The sequence below is a fragment of the Sturnus vulgaris genome, chromosome 2 (assembly GCF_052056855.1).
Source record: "Sturnus vulgaris isolate bStuVul1 chromosome 2, bStuVul1.hap1, whole genome shotgun sequence".
NCBI classification, from domain to species: domain Eukaryota; kingdom Metazoa; phylum Chordata; class Aves; order Passeriformes; family Sturnidae; genus Sturnus; species Sturnus vulgaris.
In genome coordinates this window covers 93,644,782-93,667,672 of record NC_142244.1, presented here as the reverse complement: position 1 = coordinate 93,667,672, position 22,891 = coordinate 93,644,782, and the positions used below count along the sequence as shown (strand labels likewise).

The 22,891-nt window shown below is 42.5% G+C and overlaps 1 protein-coding gene and 1 pseudogene across 2 annotated transcripts; both read left to right on the top strand.

The window, feature by feature from the left end:
- The first annotated feature begins 1,453 nt into the window (after window positions 1-1,453).
- LOC148224905 (coagulation factor X-like) lies at window positions 1,454-9,248 on the top strand. Of its 2 annotated transcripts, none has more exons than XM_088160143.1 (7): window positions 1,454-1,632; window positions 2,047-2,176; window positions 3,663-3,776; window positions 4,336-4,476; window positions 6,104-6,354; window positions 7,106-7,223; window positions 8,008-9,248. In XM_088160143.1, the coding sequence occupies exons 2-7, from the start codon at window positions 2,101-2,103 to the stop codon at window positions 8,547-8,549; spliced, it is 1,242 nt and encodes a 413-aa protein (XP_088016269.1). In that variant the 5' UTR covers window positions 1,454-1,632; window positions 2,047-2,100; the 3' UTR covers window positions 8,550-9,248. The 2 variants fall into 2 exon arrangements, with proteins under 2 accessions (XP_088016269.1, XP_088016268.1); XM_088160142.1 differs by having other exon boundaries at window positions 1,455-1,632; window positions 2,044-2,176.
- Window positions 9,249-15,184: 5,936 nt separating this feature from the next.
- On the top strand, window positions 15,185-18,426 carry LOC106858432 (coagulation factor X-like; annotated as a pseudogene).
- The last annotated feature ends 4,465 nt before the right edge of the window (window positions 18,427-22,891 follow it).

Sequence of the window (22,891 nt, the reverse complement as noted above, 5' to 3'; positions counted from 1 at the left end):
CACAGGTGCTGTGCCTTGTGCTCAATCAGGGTGAAAGATCCCTCTTCAAAGCAACGTCTCAGGTCTGGGTCCTACCCAAATCCTACCTACCTACATACTCTTGCTAAGGGCTTTCTTCTACTTAAGTGGAGCTTGAGGACTAAAGCAAAACACAGAGTGGGCTGTAAAGGTGTTGAGGTAGCTGAAGGCATCACTTTATGTCCATTGCTCTTTCTGTGCCAGCACCTCTGCCATGCTGAGAGAACATGAGTGAAACGTGTGTTTATTTCAGGACTTCTATCAAAGGTCATAAGCTACTCTAGTGCATGCAACCAAAGAAGAAATTTAAATATACTTCTTTTTTTTCTTTTAAATTTTAAATGTAGACAAATGACTTGGGATGAATCTCACATAGCAGATTTGAACATATTGCAAAATCCAGGAAAGGGACACAGCACACAGCTGCTGAGTAAACTGTCGGATTTCAAGATACCGGAATTCCTCCCAGCAAGCAGGCACGGCTGGCTCAGGCAAAAGCTGGCACGTACCAAGGATGGTGGACAGAGAGGCTCTAAGCTACCCTCTGGTGCTCAGGCTTCTTCTGCCTTCAAGGAAAAGCTAGTCCTGAGGCTTAAGGGAAGAAAAGAAGGATGGTAGGCGAGCCCTGTGACTAGAGAAGTCCTGCAGTAGATTTTCCCAGGAGAGCTGTGAAGTCTCTGATGCAGTTGTCTTCCAGAGTGGGAGATGTAAGTAGCTGTCAGGTGTGCAGCATGACGGGGCTGGCCTAAGGAACAAATGTGGACAAGCTGCCCCTTGTTATGGTATCCTACAGTATGGGAGGAAATGACACTGTGGCAAGCTCAGTGTCCAATGGGAAGCAACTTTCCAGATAGCTGCTTCCCTGGAGCCTTGGCCAACATGCCAAAATTATAATAGAGTTCAACTTGATCCCCTGTTGGCTCAGTAGGCTTGGCTGGGTGACCTTGGCTGCCTTTCCAGGTGAGCAACACAAGCAGAGTGTCACTGTTAGGATCATGCCTTTGTGCCCTGCACTAGCATGGTAAGAACAAGCTTCCTGTGTACTGCTCCCTGGCTCACCTGGCAGGATTGTCTTCCATAGCCTGATCCCCAGACCACAATGCCCTGTCAAGAGCTGTCCCCTTGGAGTGGTTTGAACAAGAGAAAACAGCACATAAACCCCACATTCCCCCCTGTCTTAGGTTACAGTGTAAGGTTACCCAAAAGCATGTATTCTCTCACCATCCTCATAATCTGTTAAAAACAGGCTGGGCAGTGTTCCTTATCTCCCTCATGATTCGTCCTTGATAACTCCAGGGGATATTGTCTATTAATGGGCTATTGAGTCTCACTGCTTGACCGATAAAATTAGATCATACCATTGTGAGATGCTCCACCCAGGGGGAGGAACCAAGCACTCCTAGCTGGATATAATCTGAGGTTTGGAACACCAGTCTGCTTTATCCACTGAATTCCCAGAGGACAAGAGCTCCATAACCACTATAGGATCTTCAGAGGAAGATCAAACCCTTCTCCAGGACCACTGCTTCAACAGGACCACATCTATCACTGCAGGAGGACTGCAGCCACCATTTACTTGGACTGCTACCAACACCCTGACCAGCAGAGTGTCAGGTTGTATTCTGACTCTTTCAATGTTTCTATATTATTACATTTGTTTTAATTTTCCTATTAAATTGTGTTTCTGACTTGGGATATTCCACTGGTTTGCTTTCAAACAAGAACACTCCCCAGCTTTCATAATGGGATGGAAATTGATGAATTCAGGGAATTGTTCTCTGTCCCAGTGCTTGTGATGAAGCCGGTGGGTAGCATCTTTGCAATGTCTTTACCAAGTCCTGCAAACTTGGTGCCCTGATTCAACCCTCACTTCTGGGGTGCATTCCTGCTTCGGCATTGCTGCAGCTCACTCACTTTTTTGTGTCTTAACACTGTGCCGTGGTGACACTGAGTGCAGACTTTGCTCTCAGAGGTTTTGTTTTCTCATGAGTGAATGACCTTTGCACTGTGGTGTTTCTCATTTAGCAGCTGCCCCAGAGCCCTGCAGAGAAAGCAGTGGGTGATGCACAGTGAGCTCAGAGGATGGGCACAGCAGGTCATCGTGGGACAATGTGGCTTCTTCCTGTTGTCCTCCTTTTCCTTCAGATGAGGCAGACAGGTAGAGCATTTGCTTTAACTTGGCTTTGTGCTGCTTTGCCCAAACCACACAAGTAGTTGTCAGCATTTTTGCTTTGCAGGGTAGGGGACATGAGTGAAGACCTGGTAGCTCTGCTGTCTCTGCTTTGCTTCCCTTTGTCAGCTGCAGTGTAATGATATCCAGGGCTGAGGCACATGGGGAATTCCATTTTTGCCTGCCAGTTGTGTCAGTGTCAATTATGGGGTCAGTATGTCAATATGTAGTGTTTTCAAATGCTCAGCACAATTAATGGGTTATTCTTAATGTTCTCAAGAGATGTGATAATAAATAATCTTTACTAGCCATTTGTAAGCTTCTGAGGGACAAGATGTGCTGCCCACAATATTTAACTTTGCAGAGGAGAACAAGAACTCTACCCCATATGTTGCTGTGATTTTCCAGTTCTCCACATAAACATCACAGCTGTACTTGGTAAAATAAATTATCCCACCTATTCTGGCCCTTCTCCAAACAGGAGCAGAACAGGTGGTAAAATTTAAAAATTTGAAATCTGTCTTGTCTAAAGCATTGAATTATTAAGCAAGTGTCACTTTTCTGGATATCCTACTTCGTGTATGAAACAGTGCATCCAAAAGGACATGTGTGAGGGGGGAAGACATTTTTTGCACAAGAGCACTAAATGGGAAAGACCATGTCATGAGCACAAGAAGGAATGAGATGAGGTGGGAGAAAGAGCGCTACATGAAATGTGTGTCCAAATACAGTTACCTCCCTGTCCTCTGTGTAACTGAGCTTATGAGATATGTGTGTCTGGGGCCCTGGAGTCAGGTCAGCCAGTTGTGTCCATGAAAGGAAAAAAAGTTGCAGAACTGGAGAAGCCAGCATAGATGTGGGCAGCGTGAGGTAAGAGGTAATAACTTGAAGCTCAAGATTGTATCTCAATGGATACAGTGGGGAAAATCTGGTCCTCTAAGCAGTGCAGAACAGAAGTTTGACCTGCTTATGAGAATTTAGCAGGGTTTTGTACAGTTCGGGGGTTTATTAGCTTCTGTTTAATATGCCAGTATCTGTGTCTTTAAATTAACAGCTCTTCAGGAAGAGACATGCATAAGGCCTGAGATGACCTTTAAGGAAATAAAAGTTGAAGTTTTTTTAACCAGTAGTTGCAATGTAGAAATATCCTGTCTGGTTTTACAGGACTCACTGTAAATTATGTAGACTGACCACTATATCTTACTTTATCTCCCCACAAAAAAAGGCTTATGAATGCATCATAATACAGTGGCCACTAAAAAGAGATTGCAAAACTGAGGATATGTAGATGAATCATTGCAGGTTTGGAATGATTGCATTTATACTGTTTATTCCATCTGGAATGTGGCAACTCACAAAACCTATATTTCAAAAGACAGGATGAAAAATGGCTTAAGAAAACGAAAAGCCCTTCTGTGTTCACTGAAAATGATTGCACACTTCAAATAATTTGGGGTTTGGTTTGTTTTTGTAGATGGGAACCAATGCAGTTCGCATCCTTGCCACTATGGTGGCCACTGTAAAGATGGAATTGGTTCCTACACTTGCACGTGCTTGGATGGTTATCAAGGCAAGAACTGTGAATTTGGTAAGTTTCTGCTTTAGAGAACCACAACAGTGAACTTCCCAGGGAGCTTTGCAAGGAAGCATGTTTTGCATGGAAATCCTTCCTGGGGCTCACTTCTGTGGCATGGAGCTGCCACCATGACCTTGCCACAGGAGGGAATATCTTTAGTCCAGAAGTAAGAGTGGGAGTGTGGAACTGAGGTTCAGTCAGAGGACCAAGGGAGCGATGAGGAGTTGAGTTTTTAGGTCAGGAGGGAGGAATGGTGTGAGGACTTGCATGGTTATGTTCTCTGTTAGTGCTTTGTTCATTCTTCCCCTGACAATTTGTCTCTGCTTTTCTGAGCTCACCATGCAGTGGGCACTGGGCTCACTCTGACCTGGCAAGTACATTTGGAGTGCTGGATGCAGGTGCTTTGTGAGGCACAAGCTGATGTTCAGCACTCACACCAGTTATTCCTATAAGGTGTTTCAGGGGCTTGGCAGGTGGAGATACAGATCCTGTATTTTATTTCAGAGAACTTCCAGATCTTCTGTGAAGGCAGTGTTTATGTAGAGTTTTTCTCCCACCGTGTCTTTTATAGTCATACCAAAGTTCTGCAGAATAAACAACGGGGACTGTGAGCAGTTCTGCAGCGTCAGGAGAGATGGACGGAAGGATGTAGTGTGTTCCTGTGCAGATGGGTATGTTCTGGCAGAGGATGGCAAACACTGTGTTGCAACAGGTATGAAACCATGGGACAAACCAATAGCAGTGGTGGTGAGACTTGTTTCCCAGTTAAGGAATGTCTTGGTTTACATTTGAAGAATGTCTTTTGAACCCCCAGTGTCCTACGTGACACAGACTCAAGAGTGAGGCTAACTGATTTATATTTCGAAAGATTTCCATTTGTGAGGTGCTGTGATGGATTGGATCAAATCTAGGTGATTTTCAACCCTTTGCAAGGTGCCTCTCAGTGAGGCCTGTCAGAGTAACTTCTGCTGTTAACAAGAGAATAAAACGTCATAGAATCAAAGATTATCCTTTTTTGAAAAGAATCCTCAATGATCATCAAAGTCCAAATCCTGGTCTATTGCTTGACTAATGCAAAAATAACTCCATGTGCCTGAAAGTGTTTTCCAGGCACTTTTTGAACTCTGTCGGGCTTGGGGCCTTGACCATTCCCTGGGGAATCCGTTCCAGTGCCCAACCATCCTCTTGATGAAGAACCTTTTTCTAATATCCAACCTAAACCTCCCCTGACACAGCTTCCTGCCATTCTCTCAGGTTTCTTCATAGAAGGGGTTGTCCATCACTGGAATAGACTGCCCAGGAAAGTGGTGGGGTCACTATCCCTAGAGATTTTCAAGAAACACCCGAATGTGGCACTTAGAGCTATAGTCTGATTCACAAGGTGATGATCTGTCAGACATTGAATTCGATGATCTTGGAGGTCTTTTTCAACCCAAATGATTCTGTGATGCCATGTCCTATCCCTGGTCACCCCAGAGAATAGATCATTGCCTGCCCCTCCTCTTCCCCTCAGGAGGAAGTTGTAGACCACAGTGAGGTCCTCCCTCAGCCTCCTCTTCTCCAGGCTGAACAGATCAAGTGACCTCAGCTGCTCCTCATGTGGCTTCCCCTAAAGGACCTGCACCATCTTTGTTGCCCTCATTTGGGCCTTCTCTAAGAGCTTTATACCTTTCTTATATTTAGATACCAAAAACTGCACAAGGGACTAAAGGTGATGCCACACTGAGAAAAGTGATCACAGTGGGATCTTTGCTTAAATACACTTACAGGCCATACGAAAGAGCAGCTCGCAAAAAAAATTATATTTTAGATTGCACTTAACCTTATCAGCTTGTAACTGACGAAATTGGGTAATTATGATTAGCACTATGTTCATATGTACAATTTTGTTGTATATCAAAATATCACAGGTGAGGGATAAGTCAAGCATTTAGATATCATGTCAGGTTTTATATACTTAAGAGCTAATAACAAACTGCTGTCATTAGCCATATTATTCCTATATAAAGCACTTCACTCAGTTTCCAAATTAAGTCCATTTTATTAGGTGGAACTACATGAATGTATCAGTGTAAATAAATGGAGATAATGTATTAAATTTTATATACTTGAAAAATATGATCGTGAGACAGAAGCTGAAGGAGAGACTTCACAATGGGAAAATAGCACTCATTTTTCAAACCATATGGTCTTCGTTCTTGGATGCATGTGCCGCAGATTGGCTATTGTGTGGAAAATGAGGAAGTGTCACTATGTATTATGAGATGGTAGTTCCAAGGAGTTTGTTCTTGTGGTGGTGTGTCTCTCCATCTTCAATTTTAATGTTCTTCTCTTTATAGTAAAATACCCTTGTGGAAAAGTTTTTGTGGCAAGGAAAAAAAGATCTGTTCTTTCACCTGCTGACTACAGCAATGGAACAAGTGGTCAGAGAGACCCTCCTGCAAATGAAACTAGTGCAGAGGAGAACTCTGCAATTACCACAGAAAGCCCAACCCCACCACCAGACAACAGAACAAACAGCAGGAATCCATATGTCAGTACCAGGATTGTTGGAGGGGATGAGTGTCTCCCTGGCCAATGCCCATGGCAGGTAAATGGAGGGGGTTTTGTCCTGCATGTGGGCAGAGTGTGTCTCTGAGGGAAGATCCTTCCAGCTGGTTGCCTTCGGAACGTGACCCGTGTCGCGTGCCAGTGGCAGGAGACGTAGCTGAACTGTGTGACCCTGGGCACTTGGATGTGCTGTTCTGCAAACTGCAGCCTCACGGTGTCAAACAAAAGGCTTTGAATCATTTTAGATGGAACTACCTATCCTGTCCCCAGAGAGGACTTTTGGGTCATTTTTGCAGGTTACATTTTGGTTCTGTCTGAGACCATCCACTCAGGCAGCACACCCAAGAGCAGGGTGATAAGGCAGATAAAGCCAGCGTTTTGCTTCACAAATACATCCTTATAGCTCAGTTCTACTCTTGAGTTTGGGCCAGCCAAAATGAATTGCTGCATTTGGGACATTCTTTGGGGGGGTAAGTCCAAGGGGTGATGCAGAGTCTGCACTCTGCCTGCTCAGTCAGTCAGTGCCTGAGGGACATTGCTCAGCACTGGGAGTGAGGTCATGTGGAAGCCAAATGTTAACTTCACATCAAGCCAATCAAGACTCTGTAGCAGTAGAAGTCAATCAGTAGCCTCTGCATCTGGGAATTCAATACCAGGAGAGACTTGGAGGGCCATGTACATGTTGCAGTAAGAAGCATCTCTACAGTGTGCAGAGAAATCAGTCAGCTCATTATAGCTCACAGACATTAAACAGCATTCTTCCTTCTGCCTTTACTGTTTTTGCTTCCCAGGCTGTTCTGTTAGATGAGGAAGGAGAAGAGTTTTGTGGTGGAACTATTCTGAATGAAAATTTTATACTTACTGCAGCCCACTGCATAAACCAATCCAAAGAAATCAAAGTTGTTGTTGGTGAGTGATTTATTTCTTTTCCTCCTCTGAGGTAGGAGTATCTGTTGTGCCTAACCTTCTGTGCCTTAAATCTCCCGTGAGATGTACTCATGATTCATTAAGGTTGGTTACCTTTTTGCTGTTCTTTGTAATTTCTTGTTATTGTGAGCATCCTGCTTTGTAACAGCCGGAACAGCTGATGTGGAAGGTGACAATGGTGCCTTCTTTCTTCTCTACCAGCTAGCTGGGAGTGATTACAGTGAAATATTCTAGAAATATTGGCTATCAATATGTTCAGCAGGGCAGTGCTTCTGCAGGAAGCTCATCATTCCTGGCACTTCAGAAGCATCTAGATTTATTCCTGCAGGACCTCTCAGGAAACCTATGACTCGTTGAGTAGAGCACAAAGGAGCAAACTCCGATTTATCATTGCTTCCCTTTTGAGCCAAGGCACAGGATCAACACAGCCTCATCTTTGCACTCTTGTAGTCCAGACCATGTTCTCTTCTCTAAGCCAGGTTCAAGCCTCTGTAAGTGCATCCACACAAGGTTGCATTAGTTTAGCTGAATCAGCTTATGCCTTTTTGTAAACTTGTACAAAATCTCCATAGACCAAATCTTAGTATCAAAGCTGGTCCAGTTGCTGCTGAGAAATACTGGCATACCTGTTTATAGTTTCCTTCTGTGATCTAAAGTCTTGGGCAAAGGGCTCAGAATGAATATACTGCTCTCTTCCTCTGTCCAGATTGTTCTTAAATTCTTATACTTTCTCCATATTAATGTCCCTTTGAATACTTTTATACAGGTGAAGTAGACAGAGAGAAGACAGAGCAGTCTGAATCAATGCACACTGTGGACAAAATAGTTATTCACACCAAATTTGACGCTGAGACTTACGACAATGACATCGCCTTATTAAAGCTGAAGGAACCTATCAGATTTTCGGAGTACATCATCGCAGCGTGTCTCCCCAAAGCAGATTTTGCTAATGATGTTCTGATGAACCAAAAATCTGGGAGGGTCAGTGGCTTTGGGCGTGAATTTGATGGTGGAAAACTCCCCAAAAAACTGAAGATGCTTGAACTGCCCTATGTTAATACGACCATTTGCAAGCAATCCACTAATTTTCTGGTAACTGAGAACATGTTCTGTGCTGGTTATGACTCAGAGGAAAAAGATGCTTGCCAAGGAGACAGTGGTGGCCCCCATGTGACCAGATATAAGGATACTTACTTTGTTACTGGAATTGTTAGCTGGGGTGAAGGATGTGCAAGCAAAGGAAAATATGGTGTCTATACCAAACTGTCCCGGTTCTTGCCTTGGGTAAGAAAAGTCATGACTTTGTAGGGGTGGTATGTGCCTTGATCCTTCTTGTTGGCTGAAAAGGTGCAGGATTGGTAATGGAAACTTCCTTTTTCTGCACATCTGCTAAGTTTGAGCTCTGATTCCTTATAGTTATGGTCTGCTTCCATTTGTATTATTCCTGGCTTTAATGCACATCTCTGTGGGTTGTGGAGGTGTTTGGAATTGGTTGAATGAGGGAATTGCCCCAAGTAAAAAGGCTGCTGACTGGTGTCTTTGGCTTCTTTTCATTATTTATCAATGGCCATTTTGGTTGCTGTCTGTTGACACAAGTGCTTCTACCAGAGGCTCCTAAACATATTCTGAATAGTCACTAGTCATGATGAAAGCAGGAACAATGAGTGTCAGTGAATCCTCATATTGCAGTCATCTGACTTAGCAGGGAGTTTGCCCATACTGGAGCCATATAGCTTCTACGTTTAGATGTGTTCAGAATATTAAGGGAGCAGAGGACCTGGCATATCTAATTAAAGAGGTTTTTTGTTATATAAAGATCATACTTCACTTTAGTTTTATTTGTACATTCTGCTCATCAGAAATAATATATGTGCACAGTCACTATTTTTTCTGGATTGTGTATGGCTGGGGACTGGAAAGCTCCTTGCCAATATATTGTTCTAGATGCACCTGTTTGGTTCAATATTGCCATCCACCAACATTTGAAATAAAACATTCTTTCTTTTCTGTTCTTGTTTATTCTTTTTTTTTTAACAGTCCCAGCCCCATCAGCCTCTGTCCATTGTGTGTTCTACCCCATAACAATCCTGATATATTTTCCAAGACTCCTCCAATCTCTTATGCTCTCCTGTGCTCTGAGGGACACTGAACTTCATTAGACACTAACTGTGGGCAGGAAATTGAGTGGGCAGGTCAGTTACCCCAGCTTGAGGTCTTGCCCTGTATAACTCCTCAGTGGGCTTACTTCAATGTTTGCTCAGCAGTGTTTGTTCCCTGAGTTCTTCTGTCCTCTGGATTCCTGTTCAAATCCTTTGTCCCACAGGTGCTGTGCCTTGTGCTCAATCAGGGTGAAAGATCCCTCTTCAAAGCAACGTCTCAGGTCTGGGTCCTACCCAAATCCTACCTACCTACATACTCTTGCTAAGGGCTTTCTTCTACTTAAGTGGAGCTTGAGGACTAAAGCAAAACACAGAGTGGGCTGTAAAGGTGTTGAGGTAGCTGAAGGCATCACTTTATGTCCATTGCTCTTTCTGTGCCAGCACCTCTGCCATGCTGAGAAAACATGAGTGAAACGTGTGTTTATTTCAGGACTTCTATCAAAGGTCATAAGCTACTCTAGTGCATGCAACCAAAGAAGAAATTTAAATATACTTCTTTTTTTTCTTTTAAATTTTAAATGTAGACAAATGACTTGGGATGAATCTCACATAGCAGATTTGAACATATTGCAAAATCCAGGAAAGGGACACAGCACACAGCTGCTGAGTAAACTGTCGGATTTCAAGATACCGGAATTCCTCCCAGCAAGCAGGCACGGCTGGCTCAGGCAAAAGCTGGCACGTACCAAGGATGGTGGACAGAGAGGCTCTAAGCTACCCTCTGGTGCTCAGGCTTCTTCTGCCTTCAAGGAAAAGCTAGTCCTGAGGCTTAAGGGAAGAAAAGAAGGATGGTAGGCGAGCCCTGTGACTAGAGAAGTCCTGCAGTAGATTTTCCCAGGAGAGCTGTGAAGTCTCTGATGCAGTTGTCTTCCAGAGTGGGAGATGTAAGTAGCTGTCAGGTGTGCAGCATGACGGGGCTGGCCTAAGGAACAAATGTGGACAAGCTGCCCCTTGTTATGGTATCCTACAGTATGGGAGGAAATGACACTGTGGCAAGCTCAGTGTCCAATGGGAAGCAACTTTCCAGATAGCTGCTTCCCTGGAGCCTTGGCCAACATGCCAAAATTATAATAGAGTTCAACTTGATCCCCTGTTGGCTCAGTAGGCTTGGCTGGGTGACCTTGGCTGCCTTTCCAGGTGAGCAACACAAGCAGAGTGTCACTGTTAGGATCATGCCTTTGTGCCCTGCACTAGCATGGTAAGAACAAGCTTCCTGTGTACTGCTCCCTGGCTCACCTGGCAGGATTGTCTTCCATAGCCTGATCCCCAGACCACAATGCCCTGTCAAGAGCTGTCCCCTTGGAGTGGTTTGAACAAGAGAAAACAGCACATAAACCCCACATTCCCCCCAGCATTCCCAATGGGATGGAAATCGATGAATTCAGGGAATTGTTCTCTGTCCTGGTTCTTGTGATGGAGCCAGTGGGTAGCCTTTCGCAATGTCTTTGCCAAACCCTGCAAACTTGTTGCCCTGATTCAATCCTCACTTCTGGGGTGCATTCCTGCTTCAGCCCAGCCTAGAGCAAGCACAAAGCTCTGGTTCTGGTTGTTCTGCCTTCCTTGGGACAAGGGCAAGGGACAGATCTCTAACTCTTGCTCCTTTATGCCTGTATACTCCAGCTGCTTTAGAGAGGCTTTGTCAAAATTTCTACTGGAAAGCCTCCTAGAGGTGCTCTGCCAGCACAAACCTCTCAGTTTGGCATTGCTGCAGCACACTCACTCTTTTTTTGTGTCTTAACACTGTGCCGTGGTGACACTGAGTGCAGACTTTGCTCTCAGAGGTTTTGTTTTCTCATGAGTGAATGACCTTTGCACTGTGGTGTTTCTCATTTAGCAGCTGCCCCAGAGCCCTGCAGAGAAAGCAGTGGGTGATGCACAGTGAGCTCAGAGGATGGGCACAGCAGGTCATCGTGGGACAATGTGGCTTCTTCCTGTTGTCCTCCTTTTCCTTCAGATGAGGCAGACAGGTAGAGCATTTGCTTTAACTTGGCTTTGTGCTGCTTTGCCCAAACCACACAAGTAGTTGTCAGCATTTTTGCTTTGCAGGGTAGGGGACATGAGTGAAGACCTGGTAGCTCTGCTGTCTCTGCTTTGCTCCCCTTTGTCAGCTGCAGTGTAATGATATCCAGGGCTGAGGCACATCCATTTTTGCCTGCCAGTTGTGTCAGTGTCAATTATGGGGTCAGTATGTCAATATGTAGTGTTTTCAAATGCTCAGCACAATTAATGGGTTATTCTTAATGTTCTCAAGAAATGTGATAATAAATAATCCTTATTAACTATTGATAAGCTACTGAAGGACATAATGAATCCCTCAATGTTTAACAGTAGAGGGGAATGAGATCCCTACTCCATTACCCCCTGTAATTTTGTACATCTCCACAGAATCATCTCATCTCCATTTGATAAATCATGCCACTTCTCCTTCAGGTTGGACCCTGAGATCCTCTTTACAGAGTAAGTTTATGAATCATATTGCAGACATGATGCATGCCTTATGCTTTAATTTTGCTGTTGTCTGTGATTGGAGGCAACTGAACAAACACCTGAGTCATCACCATTACAAGAACTGTGAGTTAGAGGCGGATTTTAACATCCCAGAGATGAGATGGCAAAGGTACTCAGTGGGACACAAGGTGCCCTGTGAATCTTCAGGAAGTTTCAATGAAAATCTCATAGAAATATGTCAAAAGCAATTTTGACTTCACTTATGTGCATTTACAGTTAAAACATAGACTAGAAGTTTCTCTACAAAACAAAGATGGAAGGCCACTTCTATAAAAGTATCTGTAAAAATGGCAGAGCTTGTTAATGAAGTAAAGAAAAAGAGCCAGAGAATAAAATTAATATATTTTTAAAAGAGAGGCTACTTCTAAAATCCCCACAAAACCCTGAAGAGTTTAAGGCAAAAGTCAAAACTGTCCCAAGGTCAGGAATGTACAGGAAAATGGATTAAAACTGTGAGATCTTTCATGACCTGACTTCCAAAAGCAAATGTAAAAGTTCCTCACTCTGTATAAAGAGAATTGTAAATGTCCTGACATAAGACCAGAAAAGCTGAGGAGTAAATGCAGTAAGATAATTGTGATGTGAAAATGAAGAGCTGATCTAAGTATTTGAATAATGAAAGATTGACTATGAATGTTAGTCTGTGCCCCATGGAGAAGAAAGACTTTCTTCCTTAAGGTACCAAATAACTTGCACCCAACAAGGAGGAAAGAAACTTCTGAACTTCACTAGTCAAGAAAAAATCACATCAAATTTCTCCAAGGTAAAAATCACATCCATTTTCCCCAAAGACAAGATAATAGGCTGGGTGGCTACAAAACATGGAGTAAACCTCAGGTCTCTCCTTTAAGGGAGGAGTCCAACATAATTTTATCTGACACTTTTATTGCAACAGAAACATCTGTAAATTTGGTGCATATCTGGTCAAGAAACTGTGCTGCTTGATTGAAGGATTATACAGAGTGCAAATCTCCACACAGGTGACAGGCTGTGACTCTGACACAGTAACAGGCAAGACAAAACAGAGTGTTTTCTCATGGCTTTTTTACCTCATTGCAGACTGGAAGGACTACCATAACTTGAGATGGGTCATTCAGGAAGTCTTGAGAAACTGAAACACTGGTCCAATGTAAATAGAAGGTAATTATGCAAACACAAAACTGAAATTTCACCTTTGGTCCCACAACACGCAATCACAGAAATTTGTAAAATATGTAATAAAAGCAAGATTTCTTTGTTTTCATGAGGATGAACAGCTAGGACAAGAAGTCATGAGATCCCATCACTCTTAGGGCTACTCAGTTTAGATGTTAGGAAGTACTTTTTAGACATTATAAGGCTAATTAAGGAGTGTGTTAAGTGTGGGTGAGCTGTGGAATCTCATTATGAATCTGTAGGAACAGGTTAGACAACATCTTTAGGACCAGTTTACTTGCTCTTGCACTGTTAGAGCCAGGAAGAGCTCTCTCACTCTGCCTGTGATCTTGCAATACCAGGACTGAGCTAAGGTAGCATGAGCCATATACAGATGGAAAGGGAATATTGCAAGAGTCCACCACCTCATTTGTTATTGATGCTTTAGCTGTTGATATTTTTTGCCTCTTACCTACATCTATGTTCATCTTTGCCTCAGTGCAATGGCCGTTCTGGCAAGTACAGATTGCTCCTTGAACTGGTCTCTGAGAGCTGTTAGTTACAGCTGAGAAACATAGCAGAAGATGTAGAATAATAGCAGTCTACCAAATGTTGACAGCTTACCATTTTTAAAATAATAGTTCAACTATTGTTGTTATTATTAAGGCCTTTTGCAGGAATTGTACTCTATTTCCTAAAGTGTGGGGTGTTTGCCTAATGTTTTTGAGCCAGATTTATAAGCTGCTGTTGCTTCTATGAAGTCACCATGAACCTGTAACCTGCCTGTACATTTGTCTCCTTTGCAGTCATACCAAGTGATGCAAGGTCGACTTGAGAACTGTAAGCAGTTCTGAAAAAATGGAGATGCAGGGATCATCTCCTGTGCTGTGCTGTGCTGTCCTGTTCCTGTGCTGCTGGCTATGTCCTGGGCAATGACAAAACCTGTGTTTCTGTAGGTACAAAGCACTTTTATAGCTCATTGAACGGGACACATCACATCTGCATTACATTTAGGAAGTGCTGCTGTGTTGCACTGCCATTGTAGCACAAAGAATAATGCTAATTGTTCAGGCCTTTCACATGGCTTATTTGAACTGTTGATAACAAATTTAGTAAGATCTTAGCTAGAGGACATGATTTAATTAACATCAAATTATGCAACTGTGAGGAATGTGTGGCAGCAAAAAATAGCTCAATAAAGTATTCTGTTCAATTGATGTGTTCTCTCAGGGGACTGCAAAATCCATGTCCCAGCAGGAGGAAAGCCATATCAGAAACTGGTGATTACAACAGGTTCAGATTCCTCTTCTCCCAAAGACTGAAACAGGCCTTTCACGCTATGGAGGATTTTGTTAGAAACTAACAGGTTAGATTTTTGGTTGAAAAAAATTGGTGTCTAGTCCAGGCCTCTGGTACATGTTGAATGCCTACAGATGCAAATAAATGGAAATCCAAAAAATTTCTCCCTTTACAGTATACAGTCTACAAAGACTCATCATTTCAGTAGGAGTAACATCATGTGACTGAGTTGTATTTCACTTGTTTCTCCTCAAAGACCACCTGTTCCATCTGGAAGAAATACAATCTGCCTTTCTCTTTTCTTCTAACAACAGGTTTTCTGCAGTTAACATGTGGCAATGTAAATACATTAATAACTACTGACACGAATTTTATTCCATCAGTTTTGCCTTCATTCAAATTGAACATCAACAATTACTAGTCTTAGTCTATTCTTCTGTATCTGATTTATGTTATAATACTCTTTGTAATTTAATGCCAAATTAAATTAGAATAGAATAGAAATTAGAATAGAAAAGCATAGAATACTTTATTTTCCAATAAAAAATATTTATTAACAACAGGTACATAACAACAACTATACCAATAATGGAAGATATTTAACTTTTAAATACTTTGAAAATGCTGAACCCCCTTCCTACAAGGACACCTGCATATCTAATTCAATTGTAAAAGGCTGCTGTCAAGGAGTTTTCCTTGAAATGAATGCTAAGCAAGTTTTCTCTTGTTTTCATGAAGGGTTGAAAGTGACCTGTTTCCCTGCAAACCATTTTCCTCCACTGTAGGTATCTATCTGTAACTCTCAAGGCTGAGAAACCTGTGTTCCAGCAGATTTGAATAACTATGGTGAAAACCAACCCAAGATGCAATGGAAACTACATGTACTTTCCTGACCATAAAACTATTCTTTATACCAAGGGCTCTGTCAAACAAGCTCTCCTGGATGGCACTTCAGTGGCAGAAATTGCTTTCAGCAGAAACTGTCTGTCTGTCCTTCTGCTCTACAAGGTTCCTTGGTTGTCACTCAGCTTGGTACCTTAGGGACAGCACAGGCACCATCCCCCACAGGGATGCAAGACCACAGTCCTCCATTTTCTCTATATTGGCTTAAATCAAGTATTTCTATTTCTGAGCTCAGGTGGAGGCTGGTGACATCAGCTGAGCATTCACAGAGTGTATTCAGTGTCATGGATAGAGGCTCTTGGCTGTCAGCATGCAACACAGACTTCAAAGTCCCAGTACCACACACAGATCAAGCATTTTGGTTTTGCCTTTGCAATCCAGTTCCCACATAAGGCTCAGAAATCATGAACTAGATGGCAGAAAGTCACAGGAATCACAGCAAATCCAGATGCCCATCCTGAAAACGAGGAATCCACTGAGGCCTTGAGCAGACAATTGGAGGTCACCAAGGAGGCTGGCTCTCACCCTGCATGACCCTGTGGCAGGTGAGGATCCTGGACTGGCAGCTGTTTTCTCCTCATTGTGTTTCTCCAGCCCTGCTCCCAAGAGGGCCAGGTGTCAGCATTTTGGGTGGGTTATTCTGCTCCCCTGAGTACTGTGCTCCTGCACAGGTCTCCAGCCCTGAATGATCTCGTGTCTCCATTTCTGCAACAAGCAAGTGCTGGGACAGGCAGCCTGAGGAAGATGCGGGTTGTAGGTATGGGGTTGTTGGTAAGTGCTTCTCGTCTTGCCCTTTACTACAAAAATAAGAAACTGTCCCTAGTTTTATTCTCCATATTCAAGACACTGAATTCTAGCAGTTTTTCTTACCCTCTTGTTGTTCCTCACTGCCTCATTTTGTCTTTTGACTAACAGTGAAATACATGGCAGAATTTATAGAATAGACAGTTTCTTTCAGGTTGGCTTGACCTAGCATACTCTTATATATGTTAGAAGTCAAATATAAACTAGGGAGTTCTGTGGGCAGGCAAGGCTGAGCTGAGGTAGTTAAATTAGTGTAATATTACAACTTTATGCAATTTCCTGTGTTGGCCAAACACTGAAGAATTCCAGATGCCTCATTCAGATATTAGCAATAACTGTTTCGACAGCATGTAGATATTATTTTGAGACTGTTCCATACTTGAAACCTCAAGTATATTATTTACTATTATTGTTTATTAAAAAGTAGTTTATCACAAATTCTAGGCACTGAAAAACGGGGTTCTGAGTCATAAAATTTGTACTCAACCTACCGGAGTTGTAGCAAAATTGTAGTTGCCTTAATTCTAATTGTTTGACCATTTAATTCCCAAAGAGGCTTCACACAAATTGAGGAAGACCAAATATATATGTGAATTTGTAAATTTTTGTATGCAGAATGTTGACGTTTTAAAAGACAATAAATATCTATTTTCTGTTTAAGTCAGACTATATTGCTCTACAAATGAGGCAAAATTCTTCTGTGTTGAGTCTTGTCTATCATGAGTGCCATAGGAATACTGTAAGAAAGCCCAAAACATTTTATCAAAGTTTTCATTGAAAGCATTATTCTGATTGAAAAGTTCTGATTTTCTACTTGCTTGGCATTTTGTCATCCCTCTAAAACCTCTCCAAAATGTGTATGAATTGCTACAGCTTCAGGATACAGGACAGGTCAATTTTATTTGTGCAGCACATTGCCTGTATAGAGTGCAAAGAACTTTGATCCCTTCTATTATTGAGATGCCTTAGAAATGTTGGTATTGTCTTATTAGCAACTGCTTTCATTATCTTACACAGGGATTGTAGACAAGGAAAGGTAAGAGCCAATGCACAGAGTGGAAAAAATACTTGGCCATGCTGAATTTGATACACAAACTTTCAGCAGCAGCTGCACAGTCTTTCTCAAATTGGAGAAACCTATCACATTTTCTGAGGATGTTGTCCCAGCATGCCTTCCAGAAGATTTTGCTAGATACATTATGATGAATTGGAATTGCCAGTGGCTTTGAGAACATATTTGAATGTGCATGGCCAGTCAAAAGAAAGAAAGAATTTCAAATCCTTTATGTGGACAGGGACATCTGTAAACTCCCCCTTCACAGCCTGGTCACATAAAACATGTTTTGTGCTGGTTAGGATAGGTGGAAAACATGTCTGCCAAGAAGATGGAGGAGACTCCCAGGGAACCCAGTAGAAATGGTGTTTGCTCTGTTACAGGTATCATCAGCTGGGGAGAAGGGTGTGGGAAGTGAGAAATATGGGATATACACCAACTTGTTAGATTTCCTACCCTGGGTGAGAAGTGTTTTGACAAAAAATTTAATGGTTTTGACATTTGATAAACCAAGTTGCCATCAGATCTGATTCCTAAGTAATATTTTCTTCTTTTTTAACATGGTTGCTAAAATTCTGACAGCTGGTTCTACCTTTAAGAGATGCTATCTATTTATTCATGGGCTAATACCTGGTTTTCAGAAGGTGGGTTTGCACTTTCCAAAGAGCTTGCTGGTTCCAAACCATGCATTTCTTCAAATGGTTTAGGAACTCCTCTGCTCTTGCTGTTATAACTTGATTTGTATATTGGAGGCTTTGCCTCTGTGGATAAGCCCATCTCCCACTGCAATGAGAGTTGGAAATATCTCAGTGTTTCCTTGGCAGTACATGCTTTATAGAACAAGCTGCACTAGGATAACATCAAAGTGAGACAATATCAGAGTTGGACAGCATTTTAAAAGCCTCTGAAGAAGCTACCTGATTTTCTAGCTCTTTAAACATATATACAGAAAAAGACCCTAGAAAATGCAAAAACCACTTATGTATCCAGAAGAGTCTAATTAACTGTGCATGTCACTGAATGAAATGAGTTGTTAGATGAAATTCCTTGAATTGGAAAGGCTTGCTTGCTGTCACCAAAATCACTGCTGTTCTGATACCTTCCTGCTTTCTTTCTGAGATACTTTCTTCATCAGCATTATTTATATAATGATTTTGGCTATCATAAAGTGAGTGCATTGCATACCCTACAAATTACAGCATTGTTATATGTTATTATTTATACAAAGTATTATTTAAATAATTTACAACTGAAAAAAATTTAAATCTGCAAGGGTAACTAATATTTCAAGACTAATAAAAGCCTAACTGTCTTATCATCTGAACCTGATATCCTCTGTCTGACTTATTTCAATCCAGAGAAAAAATTATTTGTTTTGCAGCCAGTTGAATGGCATGTTAAAATTGTGAAGCAGATATTGAGATATTTGAGCCTCTACAGAAAAAGTACTCTGTGTTGTACTTCAAAACGTGCATCAGTATATATTTTGGAAGAGAAAAGAAAGATATTACAAATTGGATTGTGGCATAAAATGTGCAATATTTTTCTCCTTCCCTACCTTCACCATATCCAGTTTTCAAGTGTGAAAGTCACCATTTGGGGATGATTTTTATATTGGAATTTGTTGATCAGTTTGAAAGGAATAGAGCAGTCAAATTTGTTCTGTAATGATCACTATTTGGTTTTCCTATAAAAACTCAGAAAACCTATTCTGGAATCTGTCTGATTTGCATTAGTTCCCTGCCATTTTTCTCTGACATGTCCTGGACTTCAGGCTGCTAAATGAACACTTCAGGAGTGGCAGTGCATTGTAGGTCATGGTGTTCAAGCCACAGACAGAAGCTCAACCCCTGATGGCTGCATGTGTCACTCCCTGACATCACTGCTCCAAAGGATATACCCCTCTTTGAGTTCCCATAGGATCTCCTTTGAAACCTCTGATTATTGTTCAGCCCTAAACTATAGAGAGAGCCAGCCTGATTCATGGAACAGTGGGCCATGCTGGGATGTGTCCCAGGGATTACAGGGAGGCCATAACACAGGGCTGGCACTTACTGGCCATTCCCTCATTGCCATCCATCTCTCCTCCATGACCACTTGTCCCAGTTCTGCAGCACTCTTGGTTTATTCATAATCAATTACAGAGAGCACAGACACCTCTGATTGCTGTCTTTAGCTCAACATGCATTCAGAGGAATCAGTCATCTGAGCTCCTTCCTCACCTCCCAGTTTGCACTGCCAGGCATGAAACACCATCATCAAACTCCTCAGGTATTCAGCACCAGATAAGAAAAAATTCTGTCTGCAGGGACACTTACCACAGCTGCTTAATTGCACAGAGAACGGCAATCCTCACTCCAGACACATAGCCAGGCACACATCATCAGTGCTCTGCCTCGTTGCGTCTGCACAGACAGGATAGAGCTTTAACTCGACTCATCCTGAAGATGCACTTTGAATTTGAAGAAACTTGTTTTGCCATCCTATTTCAATATGGATAGAGTTCTTTTCCTGTCGTAAATGCAGAAGTCAATCTCCAAAAGCAGTCCAGCAGTGTGGCAGTTGCACAAGTCCACAGAATCCATGTCTCCCACGGCTTGGAAGGCAGGCTGATGGCAAAAGCCAGTTGCACAAGCCAGTCACCTATGTCTGGGCTGTGGGTGGAAGATGCTGGATGCAGTCTTTGCACTCGTGCTGCTGAGGTCATGTTAGGACTTCCCTCCTGCTGAATCCATTGCAGAAGGAGTGACTGGTTGGTCAAAGGAATAATTTAAATTATAGCATCTGGACTCAGCTGCAGGGCTGCTGCCCCATGTCCTCAGTGGAGAGAGGTAGAAAGACAGAGGAACAGGAAACTGCATTAAAGAGTCTGAATTCTGGGGAAAATCCAAATGCTTTCTTATCTCTTCATTGTCCACTTCAGACTGCATCCGTGTTGCAGGAGTTTGCCTGAAAAATCTGCTGTTTACGTTTCTCTGAGAGCCATCCTTAATAATTTTTATCCTGAACTCCAGGTTAGGGCAATGGGAAAATGTTACCAGACAAAACTGTAGGGGGAAAAAAAAAATCTTCATCCAAATGGCACAGATTCCAAAGTGATTTTACTTAATTTTTCACACAGGATGAGGAGATGTTCCTGATCTCAGAGCAAAATTAAGCATCATCCATCATTGAAATTGTAACTAGGAGCTGAAGTGCAATGATGCTGTCTGTGCATGTGCTCTGCCAACTTCTGGTTATTCCATAGCCAGTTTTTTGGTCGGAATTTTGGTAAGGAAAAGAGTTTTAATATATAAGTTGAGGGAACAGGTGAAGAAGCGTGAAGGTGGAAGTAAATAAATAATGTATTTTAATAAATTAACAACAATTGCTATTTTTAACAATATATGCACAGAAATGTCAGAGCTTGCATCTACAGAGATCATAGAATCACAGAAGGGCTTTGATTAGAAAGGCCCTTCAAAGATCACCTCGTACAACACTGCCTGCCATGGGCAGGGACACCTTCCACTAGACCAGATTGCTGAAAGGCCCATCCAGCCTGGCCTTGAATACTTCTGGAGATGGAGCAAATGTCAGAGGAGTTCCAAGGTGGCTTTTGTTTTCACTTCCAGGCCACCAGGTCACTTGCACATCCTTGAAGGTAGGCTGACAGTCTCATTGTGAGTGCAGCACCTAAAGGAGTAAATCAGAGCTCCCTGGGGTTTGCTCCCCCAAGGTTTCCTGCAATCTGTAACCAAATCACAAAGACTGCTGATGTTCTTTTGAAACAGCCACAAGTTCCTCCCGCATTTAGAAATGCTGATGCACTTGGGATTTGGCAAGAAAACATTTTTTTTCTGCAGGTGGTGAACAGATCTGGCTGATCTCAATCCAGGTGTTCAGCTGAAATCAGTACCCATTTTAACTGCACTAAGCAGCTCACTAGCTGAGGTATGCATTTCCAAGAAAGCATGTGATGGGTTACTCAGGACAGCTGCCCTTGGCACATCATGCTGCAGCAGGGCTGATGACCAGCCCATAGCATGAGATGGGTGGCAGTGACATGTCCCCATCACTGCCCCATCACTGCCCCATCACTGCCCCATCACTGCCTGGACAGCAGGGCTGCAAAACCACTTCCGCTGGGTTGCTGCACTGGGCAAGGAACAACTTCTGTGTGAACCAGTTTCTAAAGCAGGACTAACTCCCTCAACTACTCCATCCTGAGGAGCTGCTGTCTGACACTGCCTGCAGGCTCCATCCTGGAATGAGTAACCCTTCAAGAGGGAGGCAATCCCTAAAGAGGGCTGCAGGAAATAGGCTGCAGGACTCCATAATGAAATGCATCGCCATGTGCTCATTGTGGTAATTAAAGGAAGAGAAAAAGAAATCCCATATAATTCTCTATAAAGAAACACATGAGGAAAGGACTGCCCTTTTAAACCCCTCTATTTATGGATTTTTCTATAGTAATATGAAAGTTAAAATGTAAACCTGTTGCATTGATGTCAATACAGAAAAAGCAAAGTCAATGCCATATATACTGAGTGCACTGTGTCCCATTCCCAAGGACACAGCTGCTCAGTTAAGGGATATCTTTTGTAAAAAAGATCCCACAGTAAGAGGAAAAATAACCATGTAAACTAAGACATTGTGAGAATTCACAAAGCTTTTGAAGCTTTGTGTTATTAATATTAAACCAATTTGAATGACAAACTTATACCTACAAGAGTTCCTTAGTTGACATAGGTTTTAGGTTTGTGAAATGTAAACAGTTTATTAAAAAAAAACCAAAAAACCGTGGATCCACATGCTTGTGCTAGATTCTGCAAAGTCCTATGCTGACATCAAGTGGTGACATATTTTTCATGCTGAAGGGAGCCAGACTGGCTGTGCTGTGTATGTATGGGATAATATTATCAAGAGAAGATAAAGGCAAGTAGCCCCAGGCCACTGGGGGACTACAGCAGCAGCCTCATTGGCAGGTGCTCCAGTGGGGATGGACAGCCAGAGGAGTGTGGAAAAGCAACACAGCCACTGACATGCAAGGCAAGGAGGGTGAAGTGAGCCTCCACAATGACCAGTGGCAACAGCTCCCCATTCCCTAGCCAAGAAAGCTCTGGCTGGGAGAGGTGCAATGGGGCTTGGTGGCCTCAGGAGACTGAGGAGAGCATGGAGAGCTCATTTTCTAAGGAAAGCTGGACACACAGTTAACCAGAGAATGGGAGGCTGTCTTAATTAGTTCTGCAGAAATATCAAGGAGGGCAAAACAAATATGTAAGGTCATGAACTGGCTGTGAATAAAATTGAGCTTGGTATTAGAAGGGTTTTAACTCCAAATGAACTTCTGGACAATAGTCCAGTGGAAACTGCAGGAAAACCCTCCCACAATGGAGTTTCAAAGTGCAGGTTGATTATTTGCTGTAGGTGTTGGGGCCCATGGTGTGAGCTGTAACATCAGCCCTGGGTTGGCAGGGACTGGCCTTGGAGAGGGATGTGGTTTGCTTCCCTCATTGGCCTCAATACTCACTAAAGCTTGTTTTCAAAAGTGCAATTGATGGGAAGTGAAGTTTTATTTGTGGATTTACCCGTGGATGTTGAGGTCAATCATACTTTGTTAAAAGAACTGCATACTCCAATAATAGCTGGGGATTTATGATATGAAAACACAGAATGGTCTCAGTAACTTAGATTAAATTAAAAAAAAAACGCTCTTCCTCTCACTGGTTGTTGCTCTGAGTGTAAAAATGTTTTCCTGCTCTTCCCAGGAGCCAGCCTGTTCTGGGAGCCCTGCAGCAACACTGCCA